We start from the raw sequence: 25,192 nt of genomic DNA, 5'->3' as shown, positions 1-25,192 counted from the left end.
CCAAAGTGAGCTACAGCCAGGACGCTTAGGTGGTGTGAGGCCCTTAGGTGAGAGAACATCCTGCATCCTGTGATGCGGGAGCATTTGGGAGCTGACAGCAGCATTGTGAAGTGGCCGAGGTTGGTCTGGGCCCCCTACTTATTTTCCTGTGATACTACCGATACGGTTCACGATGAGTGGAAGAACACCAGGGTTCTTGATCCTCATGCCAGTTTAGATAAAATGACATGGACACACGTGGAGTGGCTTTAAGGAGCGGAGAATTTAACAGGCAAGAAGGAAGGAGAAGGCGGAAGAAAGAGGCTCCCCTTTACGGAGACAGAGGGAGGGGCAGCTGCAAAGCCAAAAGAGGTCCTCAAGTGTGGTCGACACCAGCCAGGTATATATGCAGAGGCTGGAGAAGGCGATATCTGATTTGCATAGGGCTCGGGATTGGTTTGACCAGGTATGTCATTCATGTAGCCCGTTAAAAAGCTGGCCCTCCCACCCTAGCCTTTTAATATGTAACTGCAGGGCACCATGGATGTTCTACACACATGGGGATATGTGGAGGCGGCCGTATTGCCAGGAACATGTGGGGAAAGGGCAAGAAGGACGTGGGAATCATCATGTTGGGTGGACCCAGTTTCTAATGGCCGGCATTTGCATATCAAAGGTTGCCGGCCTGGCTCTAAGAGATGGGGCTTTACAAGAAACTTTTTCGGAGATGCTTTAAAAAATGAAAACTTCCCAAGGACCCCTTTTCCTCTGTATGTGCCTAAAATAATTTAACCAAGTTCAACTCGTGCACTGTCTAACCATTTTTTTCTGCTTGTCCCCGGCAGAACCACGTCGGGGAAGCTCTTCCCCCAGAGATGGTCACCAGGCTGTACGGTGGCATGCGGAGGGTCGACCTGACAGGGAAGGCGAAGGGACCCAGTGAGAACGTGTCCCAGGAGCAGTTCACAGCATCCATGTCCCACCTGTTGAAAGGAAACTCCGAGGAGAAGAGTGTCATGATTATGAAAATGATTTCTGCCACAGAAGGTCCCGTGAAGGCCAGAGAAGTCCAAAAGGTAGTGAGGCCACGAGGCCCTTTGCAGCCTCCTCAGCAGTCTTGGTGACCATCGGTGGGGGATGGAGGCCAGTTACATGGCACACGGAGGAGTAAACCAAAAAGTATTTGAGATGGGTTTCAATGAATTGAAGTTTATTTTGCCAAGGTTAAGGGCATGTCTGGGAGAGAGGCCTGTGCCTTTCTCCAAAGATGATTTTGAGGGCTTCAGGACTTAAAGGGGAAAAGCAGACTGCAGGGGAAAGAGGGAGGGTCTGGTCCTATTACTGAATCCACATTTTATAAGAGGAAGGGAGCAGGTAGGGAAATAGTCAATGTGTGTTTGTCTTGCACTCAGTAAGTCAGCACTTTACATATGATCAGGTGAGCATAGTCACTACCTGTGGAGATTTTATTTTATTTATTTATTTATTTTTCGAAATGCAGTCTTGATCTGTCACCCAGGCCGGAGTTGAGTGGTGCGATCTTGGCTCACTGCAACCTCCACCTCTCAGGTTCAAGTGATTCTCCTGCCTTCGCCTCCTGAGTAGCTGGGACTACAGGCACGCACCACCATGCCTGGCTGTTTTGTATTTTTAGTAGAAATGGGGTTTCACCATGTTGGCCAGGCTGCTGTCAAACTCCTGAGCTTAGGTGATCTGCCTGCCTCGGCCTCCCAAAGTGGTGCGATTACAGGCGTTAGCCACCATGCTGGCCACCTGTGGAGATTTTAAACCTTTTATCTGTAGCTCTCTGCTTAGGAACGAAAGGAAAGGCAGTTTCTTGCAAGACTCAGCTTTTAGCTTAATTTTTCCTTTTGGCAGAGTGAATTGGAGTCCTGAGTTTTTATTTTTTCCTCCTTTGTCTTTCAAAAATCTTTTGGAGAAAGGATTTTAGAGGAAAATGAGTCTCAGGGCTTGAGTTTTGTCTAATCTGTCATGTCCAGAATGTTTTATTCCTAGTCAGATAGTCCCACTTTTTTAGGAAAGCTCATTTTTAGCAGGTTGTGAAGTCTCATGTCCCATGAAGAAAAAACAGTGGGGGAGGAAGAGAGAAAAACAACAAACAAAAAAGGGAAGACAACACTGGAAAACTGACACAGGCCATATTACTCTGAAGTCCATATATCAGCAGGCAGATATGAAAATGGTTCTGTATATAAATAGGTTGCTGTTACTCCAGAGTTTAAGTTGTCTAACTTTAGTTCTCAGAGCCTTAAGAAGAGCACAGCTTATTTTTTAATGATTTCAAATCAGAAAAATGGGGGGAAAAAAGGAATAGAAAGAAGGAAAAAAATCGAAACGTTATTTTAAAGACTTGTAGCCAGGAAAAAATTTTAGGATTCAGTCCAAATTGTAGAAAATAATAAAAATGGAAAAACGCTGGTCAAGGCTAGAATCTAACAACAGGTGTACTATGGTTTATTTTGAGACATTTTTCTCTCTTCAATTCCCCACTTTTATTAAAGACAAAATCATAGTAGGTCCAACTTATTTGTAAAATAAGTTGTAGTCTAATTATACTTAGCTTGATTATTTGCATAAAGTGCAGCAACAGTAATAATTTGCCATATAGGCACTGACTCTCTTTGTTTAAATTGTCTTTGCTAGAACTTTTCCTTAAGGAGTCTGAGATTAGACTTTTTTTTAAAATTTTACTTCATTTTTTTAGATTAGACCTTTCTAAATGCCCCAAGCCCAGCCAAGAATTTATCTGTACGTGTAGATACCCATGTGACTTGGGTGAATTCCTCTCTTTTTGAGGTCTCAAGAAAACTTGGAGTATTTGGGCCTGTCAGAAAGTGACATCCTTTACTTACCACAGGTCAGAACCCTGTAAAAGACAGTGTGAGGCCAGTTCGTCCAGTGGCTTTTATCAGCTCTTACTGGTCAGCTTTATTTTCTCAAGGTAATCTGAAAATGCTGTTCCAGTCAAAGCCTTCATGAAATAACCAGTGTTTCCAATTATGTCCTGTTATAAAAGAAAATAGATTCTTAGTGAACGTATGCAAATAATTACATTGCCATAAATTAAGAATACTCACAAATAGTTTCCAAATTTTGGAGAAATTAGGTACGGAGAAAGGGATTATGTTTTAAATTTTGCTCACTAGAGTATATTTTAATTGTTAAAAGCTGTAAATAGCTTAAAAGAGAAAGTTTTCTTGACTCTGGAAAAAAAACAGCTAATGTTGTAAACAAAATGTCATAAAAGATTATTTTGGTTGTCTATTAGTTTGGTCCACACAATTAACTTCTTGCTGGCTTGATATTGGATCAGCAATCCTCATGAATACATCAGCCCCCTATGAGTCCTGCAAGTTTTCCTTTCTATTCCAACAGCACAATCTCTAAAGTTATCAGAACCGATATTTAAGAGTACTCCTCAGAGTTCTATAGCTGATTATAAACTGCCCTATGAAAGGATCAAAGTAAAACAATTGTGGATGTCAAAACTCTTAGAACAGCCATGGTTAACGACACAATTGACAAGGAATTTTGGGTACTTCTCTGGCATACAACAACTTTACATAATAGTAATTACTACTGATAACATATACTAAGACACATCAGAATCACAGGAATCTCATACAATTTTGGAACACATACTAATAACACAGTTACATAAATGTGGTCCAAAGATGGTTAAACACCATTTCATATTTGACAGTGCTTCCTGTATGATTGTATTATACCAAGTAAGCCCAATGTGTCTCCCTTGGAGGTCAAGGGACCTAATATCAAAACAGTAATTGAGGTCAAAAGGACTGAATTTTGAATTTGATTCTGGAAAGTTTGTCAAATATCAGAAATTTAAAACACGTGATATAGGCCGGGCGCAGTGGCTCATGCCTGTAATCCCAGCACTTTGGGAGGCTGAGGCAGGTGGATTATCTGAGGTCGAGAGTTCAAGACCAGCTAGGCTAACATGGTGAAACCCTGTCTCTACCAAAAATACAAAAATTAGCCCGGCATGGTGGCACACACCTGTAGTCCCACGTATTTGGGAGGCCCAGGCAGGAGAATCGCTTGAACTCGAGAGGTGGAGGTTGCAGTGAGCCAAGATTGTACCATTGCACTCTAGCCTGGGTGACAGAGTGAGACTCCATCTCCAAAAATAAATAAATAAATAAATAAATAAAATAAAACACTTGATATCACAAAGTAAGATCACAGGTCATTATAAAATAAGCCATTTAGCCAAAGTGCTAACTCAAAGGTTTTGAAAAAATGGCTAAAAACCTTTATTTTTTTTTGAGAGAGGAGACTTAATTTCCCAAACAATAAGCCCTAATAAAGATAGTATGAGGCCACTTAAATCTCTGTCAAGTCTTATAAACCTATTAAATTTTAATCATCTTGACTGTAAGATATAATTTGTATAAACCTTTTTATAACCTTTTATAATTCTTTAAATTGAAAAGTGGGTTATGCTCCAAGAAAACCTTGTTAATCTGACACAAGGACCCAGATGCTGGTGTTGATCAGTGTATGTTTGATAGTAATATTTAATTTACAAAGAACCTGTGAACTAATTTTCTCTCTCAAAATTGGCCATTACAATCTCATACATCCACCTCTTCCGCAATAGTCCCTGGGCCTAGAGGGGTTAAATATTTTAAATTTCAGGCCCTGTGTCTCATGAACACAGTTTGATTGTCATCTTTTCCTGGGTCTCAAGATGAGGCTTTAATTGTTTTCAGTGTTGAAGATTTAGCAGGATTCAAGTCTCTTTTAGCCCTAGGAATCCCAGCCCTGTAACTTAACAGCAGAAGGACTTTAAAAGCCATACAAAATGTTACATGGATATGATAACCTTAATTAAAAAAAATTTAAATCTGTTTTCTTTTTTCTTTTTTGAGATGGAGTCTTGTGCCTTCGCCCAGGCTGGAGTGCAGTGGTGCGATCTCAGCTCGCTACAAGCTCTGCCTCCTGGGTTCACGCCATTTTCCTGCTTCAGCCTCCCAAGTGGCTGGGACTACAGGCACCCACCACCACGCCGGGCTAATTTTTTGTACTTTTAGTAGAGATGGGGTTTTACCATGTTAGCCAGGATGGCCTTGATATCCTGACCTCGTGATCCACCCACCTCGGCCTCCCAAAGTGCTGAGATTACAGGCATGAGCCACCACACCCGGCCATTTAAATCTGTTTTCTAAGCAAATAATAATGGCATGGGAAGTATTTCAGTAAAAGATAAAATCTGGCTAGGGGTGGTGGTTCACGCCTATAATGCCAGCACTTTGGGAGGCCAAGGCGGGCGGATCACAAGGTCAGGAATTGAAGACCAGCCTGGCCAATATGGTGAAACCCTGTCTCTACTAAAAATTAAAAAAATTAGCTGGGCATGATGGCACACGTCTGTTGTAGTCCCAGCTACTCAGGTGGCTGAGGTAGGAGAATCGTTTGAACCTGGGAGGTGGAGGTTGCAGTGAGCCTAGATTGTACCGCTGTACTCCAGCCTGGGCGACAGAGTGAGACTCCTTCTGAAAACAAAAACAAACAAAACCAAAATCTGTTTGTTAGGCGAGTTACCTAAAGGCACAAAACAAAAACAAAAACAAAAACCTTCCGTGGTGTGATTGGTTTGCCTTATGGGGAGGGAGTCTATTTAGGTAACCTGCAAAACTAATGAAAATGGTACTTGAATTAATCAGACATAGGAAGAGTGTGTCCTGGGTCATAAATAAAGGTTTGCAGTTTCATAGAACAATTTAGACATATTTAAAAAAGGCAAGAGGACAAAATGCTACATTAGAAGAAAACATTTCTTTTGGATTTTTAAAAGGAAAACATTTTTGGCATCAGGCCACAGCAGCAGTTAGAACTTGAGGGGAAAAAGGTTCAGGAGCTGACGGAAAAAGTTGAAGGAGGGAGTTACTATCTCAGGTCTTCTCAAAGAGAAAACAGCGAGATGCAGTAAAAATTGAACTCTTGGGTTAAAAAAAATTAAAACCTCTTGTGATTTTATTAATCAGTATCTTAAAAGAATCTTGTTTTAATGAATTCTTTAGTGTGTTAGTGTATTTTTAATATCTAAGCCTAATTTCTAGAAAGACTTATGAATAATTTCTTTTTAATTACAGCCAACTTAATCACAAAAATTTTTTTTCCGTAAGTCGTCTTTTTTTGTTGTTGTTTGGGTGATGGAGTCTTGCTCTGTGGCCCAGGCTGGAGTGCAGTGGTGTGATCTGAACTCACTGCAACTGCCACCTACCAGGTTCAAGAGATTCTCCTGCCTTAGCCTCCCAAGTAGCTGGGACCACAAGCGTGTGCCACCATGCCCAGCTTATTTGTGTATTTTTAGTAGAGACAGGGTTTCACTATGTTGGCCAGGCTGGTCTTGGGCTGCTGGCCTCACGTGATCCTCCCGCCTCAGCCTCCCAAAGTGCTGGGATTACAGGTGTGAGCCACTGTGCCTGGCCATAAATTATCTTTATACAAACCTTATGACTTACGCAAACCATTGATGACTTGATTGAACTTCCTATTTTATCCTTCACTTTCTTAAAAAACCAGTCATGTTATTTGAGCACAAAAAATTTACCATACAGGATTCTTTCTCATATAAAATTATTTGCCTTTTAACCTTTCTTACAAGAATACCTGTTTACAGAACTATAAGAACTATAACTTTAACTTTATGTCTCTTATTTACTGATTCCGTTCACCTTGTTTCATAAATAACCTTTGAATTAGATAAAAATTATTTTTCTTTAAGAACACTTTTTTTTTTTTTCAGACGGAGTTTCACTCCTGTTGCCCAGGCTGGAGTGCAGTGGTGCAATCTAGGCTCATGGCAACCTGTGCCTCCCAGGTTCAAGTGATTCTCCTGCCTCAGCCTTCTGAGCAGCTGGGACTACAGGCATGTGCCATCATACCTGGCCAATTTTTGTATTTTTAGTAGAGACGGGGTTTTGCCATGTTGGCCAGGCTGGTCTTGAACTCCTGACCTCAGATGATCCACCTGCTGTGGCCTCCCAAAGTGCTGGGATTGCAGGCATCAGCCACCACACCCAGCCAAGAATACATTTTTTTTTTTTTTTTTTTTTTTTTTTTTTTTTGAGACAGAGTCTTGCTCTGTCGCCCAGGCTGGAGTGCAGTGGCGCAATCTCGGCTCACTGCAAGCTCTGCCTCCCGGGTTCACGCCATTCTCCTGTCTCAGCCTCTCCGAGTAGCTGGGACTACAGGCGCCCACCACCACGCCCGGCTAATTTTTTGTATTTTTAGTAGAGACGGGGTTTCACCGTGGTTTCGATCTCCTGACCTCGTGATCCGCCCGCCTCGGCCTCCCAAAGTGCTGGGATTACAAGCGTGAGCCACCGCGCCCGGCCAAGAATACATTTTTTAGAAAAAATTTTCTGAATAATTTCTTTAAAAAATTTAGAAATGATCAACATTAATACTATTTAATTTGCTATACGTTCAGATTCTAAATTATATGACAAGTTTGTTTGCAAGCATTCATTCCATTCCATTTACCTAACGAATTTTAAAAATAGTTTATACCTAAAGTGCTTATGAAAATTATGAGAGTCATCATTTACAGTTATTTCCCTGTTAACCATTCTGTTTTATTTCACTTCCCAAGGAGATGACCTGTTAAGCATTTTTATAGCCTGTGAATTTCAGATGTTTGTCTAAGTAAGAACCTTAAGGTTAAATAAATGTACGTGCTTTATTTTGCCAGTAAGTTAGGATTTAGTTGTTTTTGTTAAACCAACCATATTAAATGCCTTATTTACTAAAAAAAAATTATACAAAGATAATTCTCTTTTGGGCTGCATTTATAGCTTTATAACCTTCATGTGAAATTTTGACATGTTATAATGTCTAGCAGAGATAAGTATAAAACTGCTTGACCAATAAATGTAAACAATAATGTATGCTGACAATTCTAAAGACATTTCTAATTTTATTTTACAAATAATTTTAAAACCATCTTATTTATTAAGATGCACTGAAATCATGGCCGGGCGTGGTGGCTCACGCCTGTAATCCCAATGCTTTGGGAGGCCGAGGCGGGCGGATCACCTGAGGTCAGGAGTTCGACGCTAGCCTGGCCAACATGGTAAAACCCCATCTCTACTAAAAATACAAAAATTACCTGGATATGGTGGCATGTGTTTTTAATTCCAGTTACTCAGGAGCCTGAGGCAGGAGAATTGCTTGAACCTGCGAGGCAGAGGTTGCGGTGAGCTGAGATGGCACCATTGCACTCGACTCCAGCCTGGGCAACAAGAGTGAGGCTTGGTATCAAAAAAAAAAAAAAAAAAATTCCGCTAAAGTTATGAACTTGTAAAGGCATTTGGGCTTAAAGTTTCTATTTTTCTGATAAAGTATTTGATTTAAGAACTTTTCCTTTTTTCTTTAAGTCAGTTAATTAGAGCTCATATTTTTGGTAGTGGAACATTGTATACACAACACATAATTGATTAGATACACAGATAGACATAGATCTTATAGATTCATAAGAACCCCTTTTATTCTATTTGAGACTTCCAATGTGTTGATTACCTGTTTGGTGACTCCAGGCAATTGTCAGCTAGATAGCCCTAAATTTGCACATTAAAGGAACAACTCAGGTGAAAGATAGTGAAATTTATATCTCAAAGTAGAGAGAGAGAGAGAGAGATAGCATTTGTGGCTGTGTTAGAAGGAGATTTAAAATGGATGCCGAGCCAAACTTCAAATTATAGAAATCTACCATAGGATTTTATAAGAAGACCAATTTTATTTAGTTAGGTAGTTTTCAATTTAGTCTCTTTCTTTTTCTTTTTTTTTTTTTTTTGAGATAGAGTTTTGCCCGTCACCCAGGCTGGAGTACAGTGGCGTGATCTTGGCTCACTGCAGCCTCCGCCTCTGGGTTCAAATGATTCTCCTGTCTCAGCCTCCTGAGTAGCTGGGATTACAGGCACCCACCACCACGCCCAGCCAATTTTTTTTGTATTTTTAGTAGAGACAGGGTTTCATCATGTTGGGCAGGCTGGTCTCGAACTCATGACCTCAGGTCATCCACCCGCCTTGGCCTCCCAAAGTGCTAGGATTACAGGCGTGAGCCTCCATGCCCAGCCTAGTCTCTCTCTTTTAACTGGACCTTGGAACTCTGGAAGGAGCCCACATTGAAATCTGGGTCTCCAGAAAAAGACAGATCGTGGGACTAGGACACGTAATGCATTTATGGTGCATTTTGTAATGAAGACATTTCTCTAAGTGTTTAAGCTGCACCCTTATCTTAAACATGCAAGGTGCTGCCTGCCCAGCTGCTCTCTGAGATGAAGCTAGCTGCAAGGCAAGTGTGTGTATACTCGGTGATTTAGACTTTGTGCCATAGAGTGGTACCGGCTGTCTCCATTACCGTAGCTGTATAGTTAAGCTTTGACACCAGAAAGTGTGAGCCCATGAACCTTCTACTATGTAGTTTGTTGGTTTATTTAAAAATAATACTTATTTTCCCAAAAGCAGTAATGATGCCCCCACTTCATTTTCTTTTCTTTTCTGTTTGTTTTTTTTGGAGACAGAGCCTTGCTCTGTCGCCCAGGGTGGAGTGTAATGGCGTGATCTATAACCTCCACCTCCTTGGTTCAAGCAATTCTTCTGCCTCAGTCTCCTGAGTAGCTGGGACTACAGGCATGTGCCTCCACACCTAGCTAATTTTTTGTATCTTCAGTAGAGATGGGGTTTTACCATGTTGGCCAGGCTGGTGTCAAACTCCTGAGCTCAGGCAGTTCACCTACCTTGGTCTCCCAAAGTGCTAGGATTACTGGTGTGAGCCACTGCACCTGGCCCCCACTTTTATTTCTTTTCTTTCTCTTTTTTTCTTTATGTGTGTGTGTGTGTTTTGTTTTTTGTTGTGTTTTGTTTTTTTGAGGCACAGTTTTGCTCTGTCACCCAGGCTGGAGTGCAGTGGCACAGACTTGGCTTACTGCAACCTCTGCCTCTTGGGTTCAAGTGATCCTCTTGCCTCAGCCTCCTGAGTAGCTGGGATGACAGGCTCCTACCACCACACCTGGCTAATTTTTGTATATATTTTATTTAGTTATTTATTTTTATTTTATTTATTTCGAGATGGAGTTTTGCTCTTGTTGCCCAGGCTGGAGTGCAATGGCGCAATCTCGGCTCACTACAACCTCCGCCTTCTGGGTTAAAGTGATTCTCCTGCCTCAGTCACCCGAATAGCTGGGATCATAGGCATGTGCCACCACACCCAGCTAATTTTGTGTTTTTAGTAGAAATGGGGTTTCTGCATGTTGGTCAGGCTGGTCTTGAACTCCTAACCTCAGGTGATCCGCCCGCCTCGGCCTCCCAAAGTGCTGGGATTACAGGCATGAGCCACCCTGCCCGGCCCTGTTTTATTTTTTTTAAGACAGGGTCTCGCTCTCTTGCCCAGGCTGGAGGGCAGTGGCACGATCTCAGCTCACTGCAGCCTCTGCCTCCCAGGCTCGAGTGATTCTCCTGCCTCAGCATCCCAAGTAGGTGGGATTACAGGTGTGCGCCACCATGCCTGGCTAATTTTTGCATTTTTAGTAGAGACGGGGTCTCATCCTGTTGGCCAGGCTGGTCACGACCTCCTGACCTCAAGTGATCCGCCTGCCTTGGCCTCCCAAAGTTAATTTTTGTATTTTTAGTAGAGATAGGTTTCACCACGTTGGCCAGGCTGGTCTCGAACTCCTGACCTCAAGTGATCCACCCGCCTTGGCCTCCCAAAGTGGAGGGATTACAGGCGTGAGCCACTGTGCCTGGCCCCCCACTTCAATTTCTGATTTGAATAATTTGAGTTGTCAGCCTTTTTTCTGTTAGTCTAGCTAAAGTTTCTTCAAATTTTTGTTGATGTTTTCAGTGAGCCAACTTTTGGTTTCATTAAAGAGTAGCCATGTAGTAATAACTTTTTTAGACAAAAAAAAAAAAAAAAATTCAGGTAACAGTAGAAAAGCAAGCAGCTTAAGAGCTGAGAGGAACTGGTCTGTTTATAGCTTTGGGGTTCCATAAAGAAACACAAATTTCTCTCAGAAATGAGTGTGGCAGCTTCTCTGTTTTCTTTAAGGAATCCCAGACTGTTAGACATTATTTTAGGTCCTTCCTACAGCGGAGGGTGGCAAGAGGAAGGAGAGACACGCAGAAGCAAATGGGGAAAACAGTTCAGTCGACTGAGAGGGAAATAAATCTTTTTTTTTTTTTTTTTCTCAAAAAACACCCTAGGGGAGACAAAAAAAGCATTATTTCCCTTTAAATATAAATATATACACAGACGCACACACACGTATCTTGGATATTAGCTTTTAATTAAGCTGACTTTAACCATTGAGCTGTTTAAAAAAATCATTTTAAATCTCTTACTACCATCAGTTTGGGCCTAGCTAGCAAAGGTTATGTAAATAAAGCCCCTCAGGCAGTCAAAATCTTTTTTTCCTTTTGCTGGCTTTGTTCGTTCCTTCTTTTTTTTTTCCCAGCTGTGGGAATTTAGCCAATTCAGAGGCCTCCTTTCCCCATAATTTGGAACGTTCCTTCAGATTTGACCAAGTCAGGTAGAGTTGATCAAACCAAATGGGAAAAAGACTGAAACAACAAAAACAGAAACCACAGATAAAAACAGTTCAGCAAAACACACACGTGCTCACACAATTTGTACAATTACTGAGTGCTCTAATGGTAAGGAGAAATGAAGATCAGTTGGTTGTTAATCTTAAGTTTTAGTCATCAGGAGAATTTTTAAGACAAAACCCCAATTCAGCTACTTTCCTAGGAGTGGAGCCCAGGCTGCAGACTGCCCTCTGCCATCTTAGAAGCAAGAAAACCTCAAACTCCCCTTCCCTGTTGGAAGCGAGCCACAACTCCGGAAAGCATTTGCCTGCCCTCTATCATTCCGGAAACAGGAAGACTTGCCTTCTTTTTTGGAAGCACGTAAAACTCAGCAAAATAAACCTTAGATCTCATCCACACTTGGGGAGATCAGGGATTTTCTGGAGGGGGTAGCTCCTGAGCCTCAGCAAATCATCCTGTTGGTTTGAGCAATGAAGACAGCAGGCATTGTGGAGCTGTCCATTCTCGGGGAGCCCTAAACCCCAATACTGTTGGGCTGAGGTCAGAACTGGATGAAGGCTTTGGGAAAACTTCTAGGCCAGCCAAGTGTATAATTAGAAAAACGAGTAACTACATAGATTGCATGCCCTTTCCCCACATTGTGGCCCATCATAGTTGGCGTTAAAGAAAATTGCCGTTCTCCATGTGGTCATGACATAGGACTCAGGATATGGTGGAACTGTTTTTAATGGTAAAATTGTGATCTTAAAGTTTACAGAGGATCTGGTTGGCTCTGTGGTGCACGTGCTAAGCCACAGACAGGAGCTGAGAGGCTGGACTGGGAAGGAAGCCCCAGGGCCCGCCCCCCGGGTGCAGGTGCTGGCTGCTCAGCTGCTCTCTGAGATGAAGCTGCAAGGCAAGTGTGCGTGGACTCGGTGATTTAGGTATTTTGCTGCAGAGCGGTACCCGCTGTTTCCATTACTGTAGCTGTGTAGTAAAGCTTTGAAACCGGAAAGCATGAGCCCTCGAAACTTCTTCTAGGTTTTCTAGTTTGTTGGCATATTTTTAAATAATCCTTCTTATTTTCCCAAAAGCAGTAAGGATGTCCCCACTTCCATTACTGATTTAAATAATTTGTGTCTTGTCCCTTTTTCCTCTTAGTCAGTGTAGCTAAAGGTTTTTCACATTTTTGTCGGTTCCTTTTGAAGAACCAGCTTTTGCTTTCATTAATTTTCTGTTGTCTTTCTAGTTTCTACTTTATTCTCTCCTAGCTTTTATTTTCTTCCTTCTGTTTGCTTTAAATTTGTTTGGTCTTCTTTTCCTGGTTCCTTAAGATAGCATATTAGGTTATTGATTTGAGATCTTCTTTTTCAAATAAGCATTTACGCTTGCAGATTTCCCTTTCAGCATTGCCTTAGCTGCATGCCATAAGTTTTGATAAGTTATGTTTTTATTTTCATTGATCTCAATACTTTCTAATGTCCCTGAGGATTTTTTCATTTGGCCTATTGGCTGTTTAACCGTGTGTTACTTAATTTCTCCATGCCTGTGAATTCCTCAAATTGCCTTCTAGTATTGATTTTTAATTATATTTCATTATGTTTAGAGACCATACTTTGTATTATTTCACTCCTTTAAAATTTGCTGATGCATCATTTATGGCCTATAATTTGGTCACTTTTGGATAATGTTTAAAGCACATTTGAGAAGAATGTGTATTCTTTTGTTGGGTGAGAAGCAGTATATATTTAAATTTAATTGGGATTAAAAAAACCTCGTGGCAAATCACTTTGCAAAGCAGACTTACTTTATAAATACATTGCCCTTTTGTTTTAAAGCCAGATTTTAAAGTACAGCTTGAAAATAGGTTATGTTTCAGAAGTTAGTTTAGATGAGGTATTTGGAACTTGGAAAGAATTTTAAAAGTAAGTATCAGTAATTCGTCTTATGGGTAAACTGTTCATCCATCTAGAATTAGTATGTTGTAAAAGAAGAATCATCAAAGTAAAAATTAAAGTTGTCATTGAAGTAAGAGAAAGTTAATTCAGACGATTAAAATTATCCTTAAGATTTCAAGTAATGTATAGGTAATGAGAAATGAAACTGTTTAAAAAATAAATTGATAGGAGTTTCGAATTATCAGTAGTTGGGGGTACTTTTACATTTCCTGCTTAATAAAATGGGCCTGAGTTAGACAAAATGTTATTTCAGCTTAGTCAAATTTTCGCTAGGTTGGGAATTATAATCTCTGTAAATGGAGCCTTTGTGTCAGCAGGAGCTTAAGACGTAAAAGCTCCGCTGGTCCTTGTAATAACCAAGCGGGGCAGGTTCCGGCCTTATCTCCATTTTACACCTGAGGAAACTGAGGCACAGAGGTGCAGACTTTGGCAAGGTCGTGCTGTGCCTGAGCTCGGGTTTGAAGCCAGCTGTTGGAGTCCCAGGTGTGTGCTCCCACGCTGTTACTGTCACCTCCACTCTTAGTGGGTGAGGGATGGAAAATAGGACTCCAAGTGCTGTGTGATTAAGCCTGATTAGTGGCGAATGAAACCCGCTCTTCCAAGATAAACTACAGGAGTCCCAGGAAGTGCCCTACCAGCCCCTTGACTGGCTGGGAACAGTCCCCTTCCAGTGACCTTGGCAGGACCGACGCCCTCGGATGAGCGGCTCGAGGTGTAGCTCAGGCATTTATTCCAGCCCCATTGCCAGGGCACTGCCATCTCGAGGGGCTCTGAAATGCTGCTTGGAGAGGAGAGAAAAGTGTTGAAGTCGGTTTGTTTAGATCAGTGCTGGCCAATAGACAAAGCAAGCCCCATGTGAAATTTTCACTTTTCTAGGGACCATGTTAAAAGAGTAAAGAGAAATGGGAAAACTGATTCTAATAATATGTCCTGAATACACTTGTGAAATGTAATGAATATTTAAAAATTGAGATATTTTACATTCTTTTTTCACACCAAATGTTTGAAATCAGATGTGCCTTTTGCACTGACGGCACCTCTCAACTCACACGAGCCCTGTTTTGTGTGCTCAGTAATTGCGTGTGACTCGTGGCTCCCACACTGGTCAGTTTGGGTTTAGATAGTAGCTATACGGTGACATAACAGCCCCGCTAATGCTGACCGTCCCCTTCCCCAGATGGCAAGAGGCTTCTGGGGCCCCAGTGGCTGGACTGTGACTGCGACCGAGCCGCGATCGAGGACTGGGTGTTCAGGGTCCCCCCTGTGGCCGTATTCCTGAGTGTGGTCCTTTGCAAGGGCTTTCTCGTCCTGTGCTCGTCTCTTGATCTGACTATCCTGGTCCCCGAGCGTCAAGTGGACCAGGGCAGGGGTTTTGAGAGCATCCTGGACGTCCTCTCTGTCATGTACATCAACGCCCAGCTGCCTCGGGAGCAGCGGCACCGCTGGCGCCTGCTCTTTTCATCTGAGCTCCACGGACACAGCTTCTCCCAGCTCTGCGGCCACATCACTCACCGGGGGCCCTGTGTGGCTGTCCTCGAGGACCACGACAAGCATGTGTTCGGTGGGTTTGCCTCCTGCTCCTGGGAGGTGAAGCCTCAGTTTCAAGGTAAGACTTTTGGTGACCTGGACCTTGAGGAGTGGCACAGCACAGGCAAAGAGCTCTGGAGAAAGGGAGGGGTTGGGGGTGCTAAATAGGGCTCTACCATCTTCTCCAAGTGTTTCTCTAGACGCAGTCGGGGCGATAGGAAAATGAGATGCTGCTCTGTGGTGTTTATCACATCACAGTTCTTCAGGACAGGCCGTGTGACCCCCAGTTTTCAGGTGAGGACACTGGCCCAGTTATTACATGGTGCCGGGTCCACGGGGCATGGGAAAAGTCAAGCCACAGATGCCTCCGAGGGGACCAGGAGATGCTAATTAGTTCAGATTGGACATTTTCGTTCCCTGGACCTTCCTGCCCTTGCCGCCACTGCCACACGTTTGCCTGTTGGAATTTGGAAGCTTTGTGCATGACCTTGAATGCACTGGATGAAAGGCTCTAAGTAAATTCTTCTCCTTCCCTCAAGGAAGAATACTCTGATGAAAAGAGTCCTTTAAAAATATTTAAAACACAGGCCAGGTGCAGTGGGTCACACCTGGAATCCCAGCATTTTGGGAGGCTGAGGCGGGAGGATCACTTGAGCCCAGGAGTTTCAGACCAGCATGGGCAACACAGTGAGACCTTGTCTCTAACTTTAAAAAAAAAAAATAATAATAAGGCTGGGTGCGGTAGCTCAAGCCTGTAATCCCAGCACTTTGAGAGTTCCAGGCAGGTGGATCACTTGAGGTCAGGCATTTGAGACCAGCCTGGCGAACGTGGTGAAACCACGTCTCTACTGAAAGTACAAAAATTAGATGGGCATGGTGGTGCATGCCTGTAATCCCAGCTACGTGGCGAGGCTGAGGCATGAGAATCGCTGGAACCTGGGAGGCGGAGTTGCAGTGAGCCGAGATCATACCACTGCACTCCAGCCTGAGCAACAGAGCAAGACTCCATCTCTAAATAAATAAATAAATAGATAGTTTTTGGAATGTTTATAGATGCGTCGCCAATCAGTAGGCTGTCCTCTGTAGTTGAGAGTGGGCCACCATCCCCAGGGTTTGCCTTTGGCATTCCCCGGTACATCCTGTATCTTACCCCGCACCTCTGGAGTCGTCATCTCCACCAGGCAGAGGTTCTGAAGGCTGGGAACTGTGTTCGGGTGGAGTTGTCCTTGTGGGAGAGCTTTCAGCAGAGGCTAGGTGGCATCTGGCTGGGACACGTAGCAGGGGTCGTCAGGGTTGGGCACCTGTATCTCCTAGATTGCATTGTTTCTATGGTTTGATTTATATCTAGGTTTCAGGATGTTCTAGATCTTTATCTTAGTTCTGGGAATGGTGGGAACTCTCCCCAAATCAAAGTTTCCAGGTGCCAGCCCAGGGCCGGCCCTGCAGGTGGGCCTTTCTACACAGCAGCCTCAGCCTTGCCACGGCCACTCTCTTCTGCACACCCACCTTTCCCTGCCTCCCTGTCGCAGGCATAGGGCACGTGCCCACTAGCCCAGCCTCGGGCTCCGGGGAAATTACACACTGCTCTGCCTCACTGCACAGCTGAAGGCTCGGCTTTAGGATATGAAAAGACCCTGAGCAGCATGATCCGGGTAAAGCTGCTGCTCCCTCCAGAGCCTTTAATGTTAACTTCAGATGGACTCTGCTGGCTCTTTAGGTTTTATTAACAAGCAGACTTAATCTTGCTGAAGCATGTGGGAAAAATGCAATGGCCAAGTTTTCAAACCTGAGTCCATTCTGTTGCAGTGCGTGTCGGTACTCACGAACTAACAGCAGAGGGCAGCCTCACACCACGCATGGTACAAATCCATGGCCGGTGGGTCAAGTTCAGAGAGCGTGCTGTCCGCTTGTCCTGGAAATAATGACCTCCAATATCTGAGACTTTAAGTGATTTAATAGCTGTGGGGCAAACAATGAAGGCAAATGCTGGGGAGGGTGGCCGCCTCCTTGAGTACAGAGGATATTTCACTGCGGGGTAATGTGGCTTCATAAACATTTTTAAAGGACTGTTTTCATCACAGTTTTTTTATTTGAGGAAAGAAGAATTGATGATACTTAGAGCCTTTTTGCTTGTGTTTTCTGTGCGATAGTTGAAAAGGCCCAAGGCTTTGGATTGAACACAGGGTTTTGAGTCCCAGCTCTGGCCCTGGACAAGGTGCTTGATTAATTTTCTGGGCCTCAGTTCCTCAGAATTACACGAAACCATGCTGTGTGGGCAGGCAGCTCCTCAGCGGCCGAGCGCCAGTGGCGGTGGCCACATGCTTGAGTATTGTTTTATGGGAATGAGATAAGGAGTCCTTGCTGTTGGCGTGAGTTTTTTTTTCGCAGATAATCATAACTCCTCAGGTCCTTGCCCTGTATCCTGGGGAATGATGCTTCCCCCTCCTGGCCCCCCCCATGGAGAGCAGCCCTTGGGAGTGGACTAGGATCTGGGCAAATCGCAGCCGAGGCCTGAACTCTGTGGCCCTGCGACCTTGCTCTGCAGCACGACAGGCTCAGGATTGCAAAGCAAAGGGCCACTTAACTGAAGTCCAGTGCGGGAAGGTGGGGCGGGGACAATGCAGACGGGTTTGACCGAGCTGTTCATGGCGGCGTCTAAACCTGCCCTCAAGCCTCTGGGGCTGCTGAAACCCAGTGAAGCAAGCCTGAGTCTGTAGCCCAGAGTAAAGCTCTTCTCTTAGCTGGTTCCAGTGGAACTTTCTAGCCTAACCTCCTTCCTCCACCCGATGCTCTCAAGCCCCACTGTTCCCTACCTGTCCCACACCTTGTCCTCATGGGATCCCTTCTCCATGGGGGGCTCTTGCCCCAGCCAGCTCTGTTTCAGGGCCTCCCTCTTGACCTCGGAAGCTGCCTCCAGTAGCCTCCCAGACCCTGATGGCAGAGGCCCTCCGGGGATCTTTCTAGATTGGAGGCCTTGGTTGGTGTCAGCCCACACTCTACAGACCGAGCCCTGTTGGCTTGCTCGGGGCTATCATCCTCTTCCAGCCTCCTGGTCTTGGGGCCCCCTTCTTATCTGCCTTCCATCATGGTGCCCCCAATTTGCTTCCTGTGACTTCTTTCCCACCTGATGAATAGCCCAACCCCAAATTCCCATGAGCTTGTTTCTCTGCAGGCTTCCGGCTTGTTGTGACAGTTGTGTATGCTGGTGTTGAGGCGGGCAGCCCTTCCAGCTGAGTCCTCAGCACATGGTGGCAAGTGCCCCTCGCTGGGAGCTCCGAGGACGAGGCCTGGCCTACGGCCTTCTCCGCAGTGCTGGGGTGCTTGTGGAGTGAAGGAGTCTCAGACTGGGGACCCATAGTTTCCAGCGTTTTGACTGGTACCTTTCTTTTAATGGCCTGTGTGCCCACCCCATGCCTGTGGGCGAGGGTAAACTACCACGTTTCCTAGGCCGTGCCCCTGGGGACAGCTCTGCATCTGCAGGTTTTCTCTCTGCATGGTACGTTCTTTCAGGCCAGGGTCAGCACTACGCAGCGTCACTTGCCTGTTCGGGTAGGCTGTGCTGGAGGCCTCAGTCTCTGCGGAGTGACCGCCTGCCCCGTGCTTATAAGCTAAAGGAAGCCTGCTCTTCCTGGCTCAGATGTGCTTGGCCAGACTGAACTGATTTCAGCAGACAGTGGGCAGAGTTCTGATCTCTCCTCCCCTGGCCAGAGCTAAAAGATGTCCCATCCCTTATTAGCTGTCCCTCTAATCTCTGCACCCCCAGCTCATCCACCTGGGTCTCTAGCAGCTTGTCCCAAACCCCGATCTGCCGACACCTGGACACGGGTGAGAGGGGTCTTGGCCGTGTTGCTTCCTGAGCCGCAGCTTACTGGCATTTCCGGCCCTCTGGGACCGGCTCAGACACCGACCCTGTTTGTTTTGTTCTCTGGCTACTTTCAGGGGACAACAGATGCTTCCTGTTCTCCATCTGCCCCAGCATGGCCGTGTACACACACACGGGCTACAATGACCACTACATGTACTTGAACCATGGACAACAGACGATCCCGAACGGACTGGTGAGCCTGGGCAGAGCGTGGTGGTCTCACCTTGGTGATGTCCCCGCGAGAAGGTGTTGACCCCGAGGCTCAGCTCCACAGATCAGGGCAGGGCGCGTGGCATTCAGCTCCTCACGCACGCCGTTTCCAGGTCCTTCTGCTTCCAGGGCCGGTGCTGGGGGCAGTGACGGCTGGGCCAGGATTTCTCTTAGAGAAGGATGTGGCCTCTGCTGGGGCTTCTCAGTGGTTTGTTGCAGATGGCGCACTTAGCCCATTTTTCTGGCCCTCAGATGATTGGTTTGTAGCCTTTGTGGCTAGGGATGGTGTCACTGCCAGACCTGTTCCTGCATGTCGCTGGCCTGCCTCTTACCTGGGAGTGCTGGACCGAGGGGAATGGACAGCCGGCAGCTCATGAGACGGCATGTGGGGCCCCAGTTGGGGTGACCGTGGCTCCTGTCCAGCCCTCGCTTCAGCTTGGTGGCATGGCACAGGAAGCAGGGGGAAGTGGGGGAGGCCTAGGCCGGGTGCAGGGAGCGGATGGGCATGGGTCCAGGCAGGCCCGAGGGCAGGAGCTGGGGCAGCATCGACGCCGAAGCTCAGCTTGCTCCTGCCAGCTCCCCTGCCGATTTCTTTCTTCTGCTGCTTGACAGAAAGCTCTTTTTTTTTTTTCCTTTTTGAGACGGAGTCTTGCTCTTGCCCAGGGTGGAGTGCAGTGGTGCGATCTCGCCTCACTGCAAGCTCCGCCTCCCAGATTCACGCCATTGTCCAGCCTCAGCCTCCCGAGTAGCTGGGGCCACAGGCACCCGCTACCATGCCCGGATAATTTTTTTGTATTTTTGGTAGAGACGGGGTTTCACCATGTTAGCCAGGATGGTCTTGATCTCCTGACCTCGTGATCCACCTGCCTCAGCCTCCCAAAGTGCTGGGATTACAGGCGTGAGCCACCGCGCCCGGCCAACAGGAAGCTCTTAATGGGAAAATCCAGCCCTGTGTCTGCAGAGCTGAGGGCAGAGAAGGCTGGTCCGCTAGAGGGGCCAGTGTCCTTCCCCGGCTCACCACACTGCTGCCCTGGAGAGTGGGAGGGGCGTGGCCGGGCCACCTAGAACACCTGGCATCTTCTGGAAAGGGCAGTCTGGTGGTGGCAGGAGCCAGGGTGCCAGCCTCACAGGCAGCAACCGGCAGGCCCCGGTCATTGCTCGCCATTGGCCCTGAGAGACAGAGCGGATCTGAGTGTCAACTCCGGACAGTGTGCTCGGGTCTCTTGTTGCCCAAGGTCAGAACTAGGGCGTGCCAGGTGTTCCAGGCCTACCAGGGACCAGAGGAGGTTCTTGGCAGGGCGAGGTTGAACAGCTCAGAGCCCAGCCATGTGACTGAGGGTGGAAGGCACAGGGGTTTGCGTCAGCCTCCGGGTCTGCCTCTGCATCCTGTAGGCCACACACTTGGAGCTGAGTTTCCCAGCCTGTCTTGGGGTGAGGATCGCTGCCCGGAAGCGGGGGCACTGGGACCCCAACACAGGGGATGTGCAGTGTCAGCTTCTGTGTTCACCTCTCCCCTTATCTTAACTGGGCGGGGCCCTGGGCCCTGGAGGTCTCTTTCTGTAGATATATTTAACATTTTTAATTCTCTGAAGTCACTTGTGCTTTCAGCCAGCAAATCCTCTTGAGAAAGAGCCATGGGGTGGGTGTCTGGGGACATAGATGATTGTTCTAGTAACTTGGCTTGGGATGCTTATATGGCAGTAATTGATATATTTCACAGTTAAGGAAAACAAGATGATGGCATTCACCACTCACCCGCCCCTGTCTCAGGCTGGTACTTAAGGCGAGAGGCTGGCTTGTGGTATTTGATGTCCACAGACCCTGAGGAGCTGCTGATGCTGTTCTCTGTCTTGGCTTCCTTTGCAGGGTATGGGGGGGCAGCACAGTTACTTTGGGCTTTGGGTGGATGTTGATTTCGGGAAAGGACACAGCAGAGCCAAGCCCACGTGCACCACGTACAACAGCCCGCAGCTGTCGGCTCAGGAGAACTTCCAGTTTGATAAGATGGAGGTGTGGGCGGTTGGAGACCCCTCAGAGGAGCAGTTGGTGAGTGGAGCCATCCTCTGCATCCCAGGATGGCCCCTCGAGCCTGGGGGCCTTTCTGCATTTTCCTACCATTACCCCTTTACTCTTCTGTCTGCAGATAGTTTATCCCAAATTTGATCCTGGCAGCTGATGCTGGCTTGGAGGCCGGGAGATGCACGGCTGGAAGTCTTGTCTGGGATTTGTGGGTGGTTTAGTAGAGCAGCCCTGGGAAGCGGGGGGTCCCCAAGTGTAAGCCCAGGTGGCCCTTCATTCTGTCTGCCCACCTGCAAGAGGAGGAATGTCTGGGGTTCCTTCTCCTTCCCTGGTTCCGCACCTGAGTTGCTATTGGCCCCTGAACCTCCTGTAATACCTCCTACCCACCCAGCCATTGAATCCCAGAGTGGGAGGGGCCTTAAGGGGATCGGGAGTCAGATTCCACCCAAGAAGGCTGGAAAACTAGCAGGAAGCTGCTGCCTGTTGTTGAGCCATCATGGAACACATCCACCCTTTCTTGTCTTCTCAAGGCCAAGGGCAACAAGAGCATCCTGGATGCGGACCCTGAGACCCAGGCCCTGCTGGAGATCAGTGGGCGGTCGCGCCACAGTGAAGGGCTCCGGGAAGTCCCGGACGATGAATGAGGAGCCGCCTGAGCCTTCCTGGAGCTGGGACCTGGATTCCTCTGGGTAGAGGGCACCGCCTGCAGCCCCTCTTCCCTCCCCCATGGTTTAACTGTAATAGAGTGCCACACGGGTCACAGCCAGGTAGACCCAGATGTGCCAAGAAGACGCCCTCTGAAGCCATGTCCTGACTGATGCGTGGATCTCCCAGAAATAGATGTTTTTAAAATCTTCTTTTTTGCCCTACAGGGTCACTCTCAGGATCTGTCCGAGTAATCTTAAGTGTCAAATTAGTAACTCAATCTTATACTTTGTTCTTTTTTACCAATGAAATCCTAAGCGGCTGAGACCTTTCAGACCCCCACTGGCCTTAGGGGATTCTGCTGGCCTCAGGGAATTCTGCCGGCCGTAGGGAATTCCACCAGCATTAGCGTTGCTGGGAGCTCAACTTCTCTATTGAGGAGCGGGTTCCTCCCATTGGGGTTCACATGGCCTCACTCAGGCCATCCCTATTAAAGGTGGTACCTGATGGTCTCTTCTGACGGGTGAGAGACAGAGGCATCTGGATGAAAACTCGACGCTTTCTGGGAACAGCTTCCAATGCCATGGGAGTTCTGTATGTAAAAGCATGAACTGTGTATAAAATGGGGAAATGGAGGCAGGAGAGTTTGAGGTAACATGGTCTCCTGGTGGCGTGAGTCCTCAGCAGGTTGTTTGTAATTAAGGTTCCACACCGAGCTCTGTCAGCTGTTTTTAAATGAATGTGTGATGAACAGATGGGGAAGTTGGGAGATCTGTCTACAGAGAAGCAAAGTTGTTCTCTTGCTAACTTTAAGGTGAGGGACACTGGGCACCCTAAGTTTGGGAACTTGGTTAATAAATACATATATAAGTCCATTCCATAAATCAGTGGTGAGTGACTGGCCTGGGTTCTAGACCTCTGGGAACCAGCACCTGAGTCACAGCTGTCTAGCCCTCGGTGCTGGCCTTGTTCTGGATCTCCGGGAACCAGTACCTGAGTCACAGCTGAGTCATTTGCCCAGGGCTGCTCCCGAGGGGGGTGATGGGAAATTCAGCAGTGTAGGCTCACTGTAAACAAGCTCCAGTGATCCTGAAATGCTGAAGATCATGTAGGTGGGTTGTGGGGTCAGCAGAGCTGCTGGCTGCCCACATCTGGAAAACAACACACGGTGAGTCACCAGTTGGCCACGAGAACTCCCCACTTAAAGGTGCTGTGAGCTTGTGTCTAAGACATACACCTCTTCCTTTTGTCTTTTGCCATAAGCTTTGACCTTTTGCAGATCGTTGAAAATACCTCTTATTGTATAGTTTGCGTTGATTGTAAGCCATAGTAAATCGAGCTGTTCGCATTTTTGCAGGCCCTCCATTTTCTACTAGGAGGTTCATCAAACCTTCCACTTAGCAATATCCCTGACTCAGGCAGAATGCCTCGTAAATTAGCCTTCAAAAGAAAAGTGCACGCTCAGACAGTGTGTGCAGGGGCAGGAGTGTGATGCAGACAAGGACTTAGTCATGACTGCTTTTCCTTAGCCAGTTTTTAATGGCTTGTGGGGAACATTGTGAACTTCCTACCTGACATGTTAGCAGGTGTAGAATATTAGGATCCTCAAGCATCTCTACCATAAGTCCAAAGAATTTAGGTCCCCATTGTCACTTTGTTTTGGAATGTGTTTTATAAAAATGCAGTTAAATACCTCACTATTAAACTGCCATGATGCCTCAGTTAAAAAAAAATTAAAGGTCTGTCAGTGTCTGTGCCTTGATGACCATTCATTGCTGCTTCTGCCTAGGCCGCCGCAAAGGTTAGGACTTTGTCCACTCACATGCTTTCTACCGTGAGCTTGTTCTAAGGAGAGTGCAGATCACAAGTGCACCTGCTTCCAGGCAGTGCACTTAGAGAAAGGGCACTGACCCGGGCTTGGGAACCTGGGGGATGCACCTCTCTCCGTGGACTTTTCTTGGTTCGTGGTTCTGCCTCTAGGCACTCAAACCTTTTCGGGTGTGTGGAGGGCTGGGGCCAGTGGAACTGACAATACCTTACCTGGCTCTGAGAAACTCGCAATCCTAGTTTGCACAAATGAATAATTCTTTTGTGAAACCAGAATGAGAATTCAGGTTCTAAGGACTAGAGGTCTCCCTACAAATGAAGACTTACCAGGGCCCTAGAAAGTGCTAGAAGGAAGAGGTTAAAAAAAAAAATTATGGTTGCCACATTGCAAGCTATTATTTTTCCCACCATATTTTTTAATTAAAAGGCTGGGGCTGGGGGCGGTGGCTCACGCCTGTAATCCCAGCACTTTGGGAGGCTGAGGCAGGCGGATCACCTGAGGTCGGAAGTTCGAGACCAGCCTCACCAACGTGGAGAAACCCTCTCTCTACTAAAAATACAAAATTAGCTGGGCATGGTGGTGCATGCCTGTAATCTCAGCTACTCAGGAGGCTGAGGTAGTAGAATTGCTTGAACTAGGGAGGCAGAGGTTGCGGTGAGCCAAGATCGTGCCATTGCACTCTAGCCTGGGCAACAAGAGTGAAACTCTCTTTCAGAAAAAAAAAGGCTGGGTGTGATGGCTCATGCCTGTAATCCCAGCACTTTGGGAGGCTGAGGCAGGCAGATTTCTTGAGCCCAGGAGTTCAAGACCAGCCTGGGCAACATGGCGAAAACCCATCTCTACAAAAAAATACCAAAATTAACCAGGCATGGTGACACATGCCTGTGGTCCCAGCTACTTGGGAGGCTGAGGTGTGAGGATCATTTAAGCCCGGGAGGTTGAGGCTGCTATAAGCTGTGATTGTGCCACTGCACTCCAGCCTGGGCAACACAGCAAGACCCTATGTTTAAAAAAAAATTGTGTACCTGGTTTAGAAAAAAAGATAAAAGGATACAACTTAAAGTCAGTCATCTTCCTGCCTCTTCTCCAGCTATTTTCCCTCCTGACAGGCAAAGGCACTGATGCAAAAATCACTCAGGTCTCCTCCCTGTGACTTGGTGCACACCTGAGCGTCACTGTGTTTTACACACTGATGTGTCCCTCACTTTCTTTTTTAAAGGGAGGTCCATAACCACCCACCTGCCTCCCTCTTGTCTTTATGGACTGCATGATGTCGCACCATCTGGATGCTCTTGGGCCTAGCATTCCAGCATCCGCAGCTGGAGAACATTTTGTTTGCAGCTAATCATTGTCATGAATATCGTTTATGTGTGCCTTGGTGTGATGGTGTTTGTGGGATAAATTCTTAGAATTGGATTTGTTGGATTGAGAGGTATATGCCTTTTATTTAGATATAGATTACAAAAACCTCTTGAGCTCAATTTATACTCAATATACGGTGCTGCCTGTTTGCCATGTTTTCAGCCACACTGTATTAAAATATGTTTTTCTAACCTGATAGACAAAAGCTATATTTTGATGATATAT

At 46.2% G+C, this 25,192-nt stretch overlaps 1 protein-coding gene across 2 annotated transcripts in view; it reads left to right on the top strand.

Annotated features, from left to right (window-relative positions):
- The window catches only part of MEAK7 (MTOR associated protein, eak-7 homolog), a 32,955-nt gene extending 9,426 nt beyond the window's left edge, over positions 1–23,529 (top strand). Inside the window, exons 3-8 of one of the 2 annotated variants that reach the window (XM_012505235.2) lie at positions 825–1,055; positions 12,325–12,469; positions 14,689–15,117; positions 18,978–19,096; positions 20,980–21,159; positions 21,663–23,529. In XM_012505235.2, the coding sequence (XP_012360689.1) occupies positions 825–1,055; positions 12,325–12,469; positions 14,689–15,117; positions 18,978–19,096; positions 20,980–21,159; positions 21,663–21,776 (1,218 nt within the window). In that variant the 3' untranslated portion in view covers positions 21,777–23,529. Of the gene's footprint in view, positions 1–824; positions 1,056–12,324; positions 12,470–14,688; positions 15,118–18,977; positions 19,097–20,979; positions 21,636–21,662 lie in introns of those variants that run through there. The other variant, XM_030819445.1, reaches the window with a different exon arrangement.
- The last annotated feature ends 1,663 nt before the right edge of the window (positions 23,530–25,192 follow it).

Source organism: Nomascus leucogenys, chromosome 2 (genome assembly GCF_006542625.1).
Source record: "Nomascus leucogenys isolate Asia chromosome 2, Asia_NLE_v1, whole genome shotgun sequence".
Classification (NCBI taxonomy): domain Eukaryota; kingdom Metazoa; phylum Chordata; class Mammalia; order Primates; family Hylobatidae; genus Nomascus; species Nomascus leucogenys.
The sequence above is the reverse complement of the archived record's forward strand: the minus strand, read 5'-3'. Positions and strand labels throughout refer to the sequence as shown.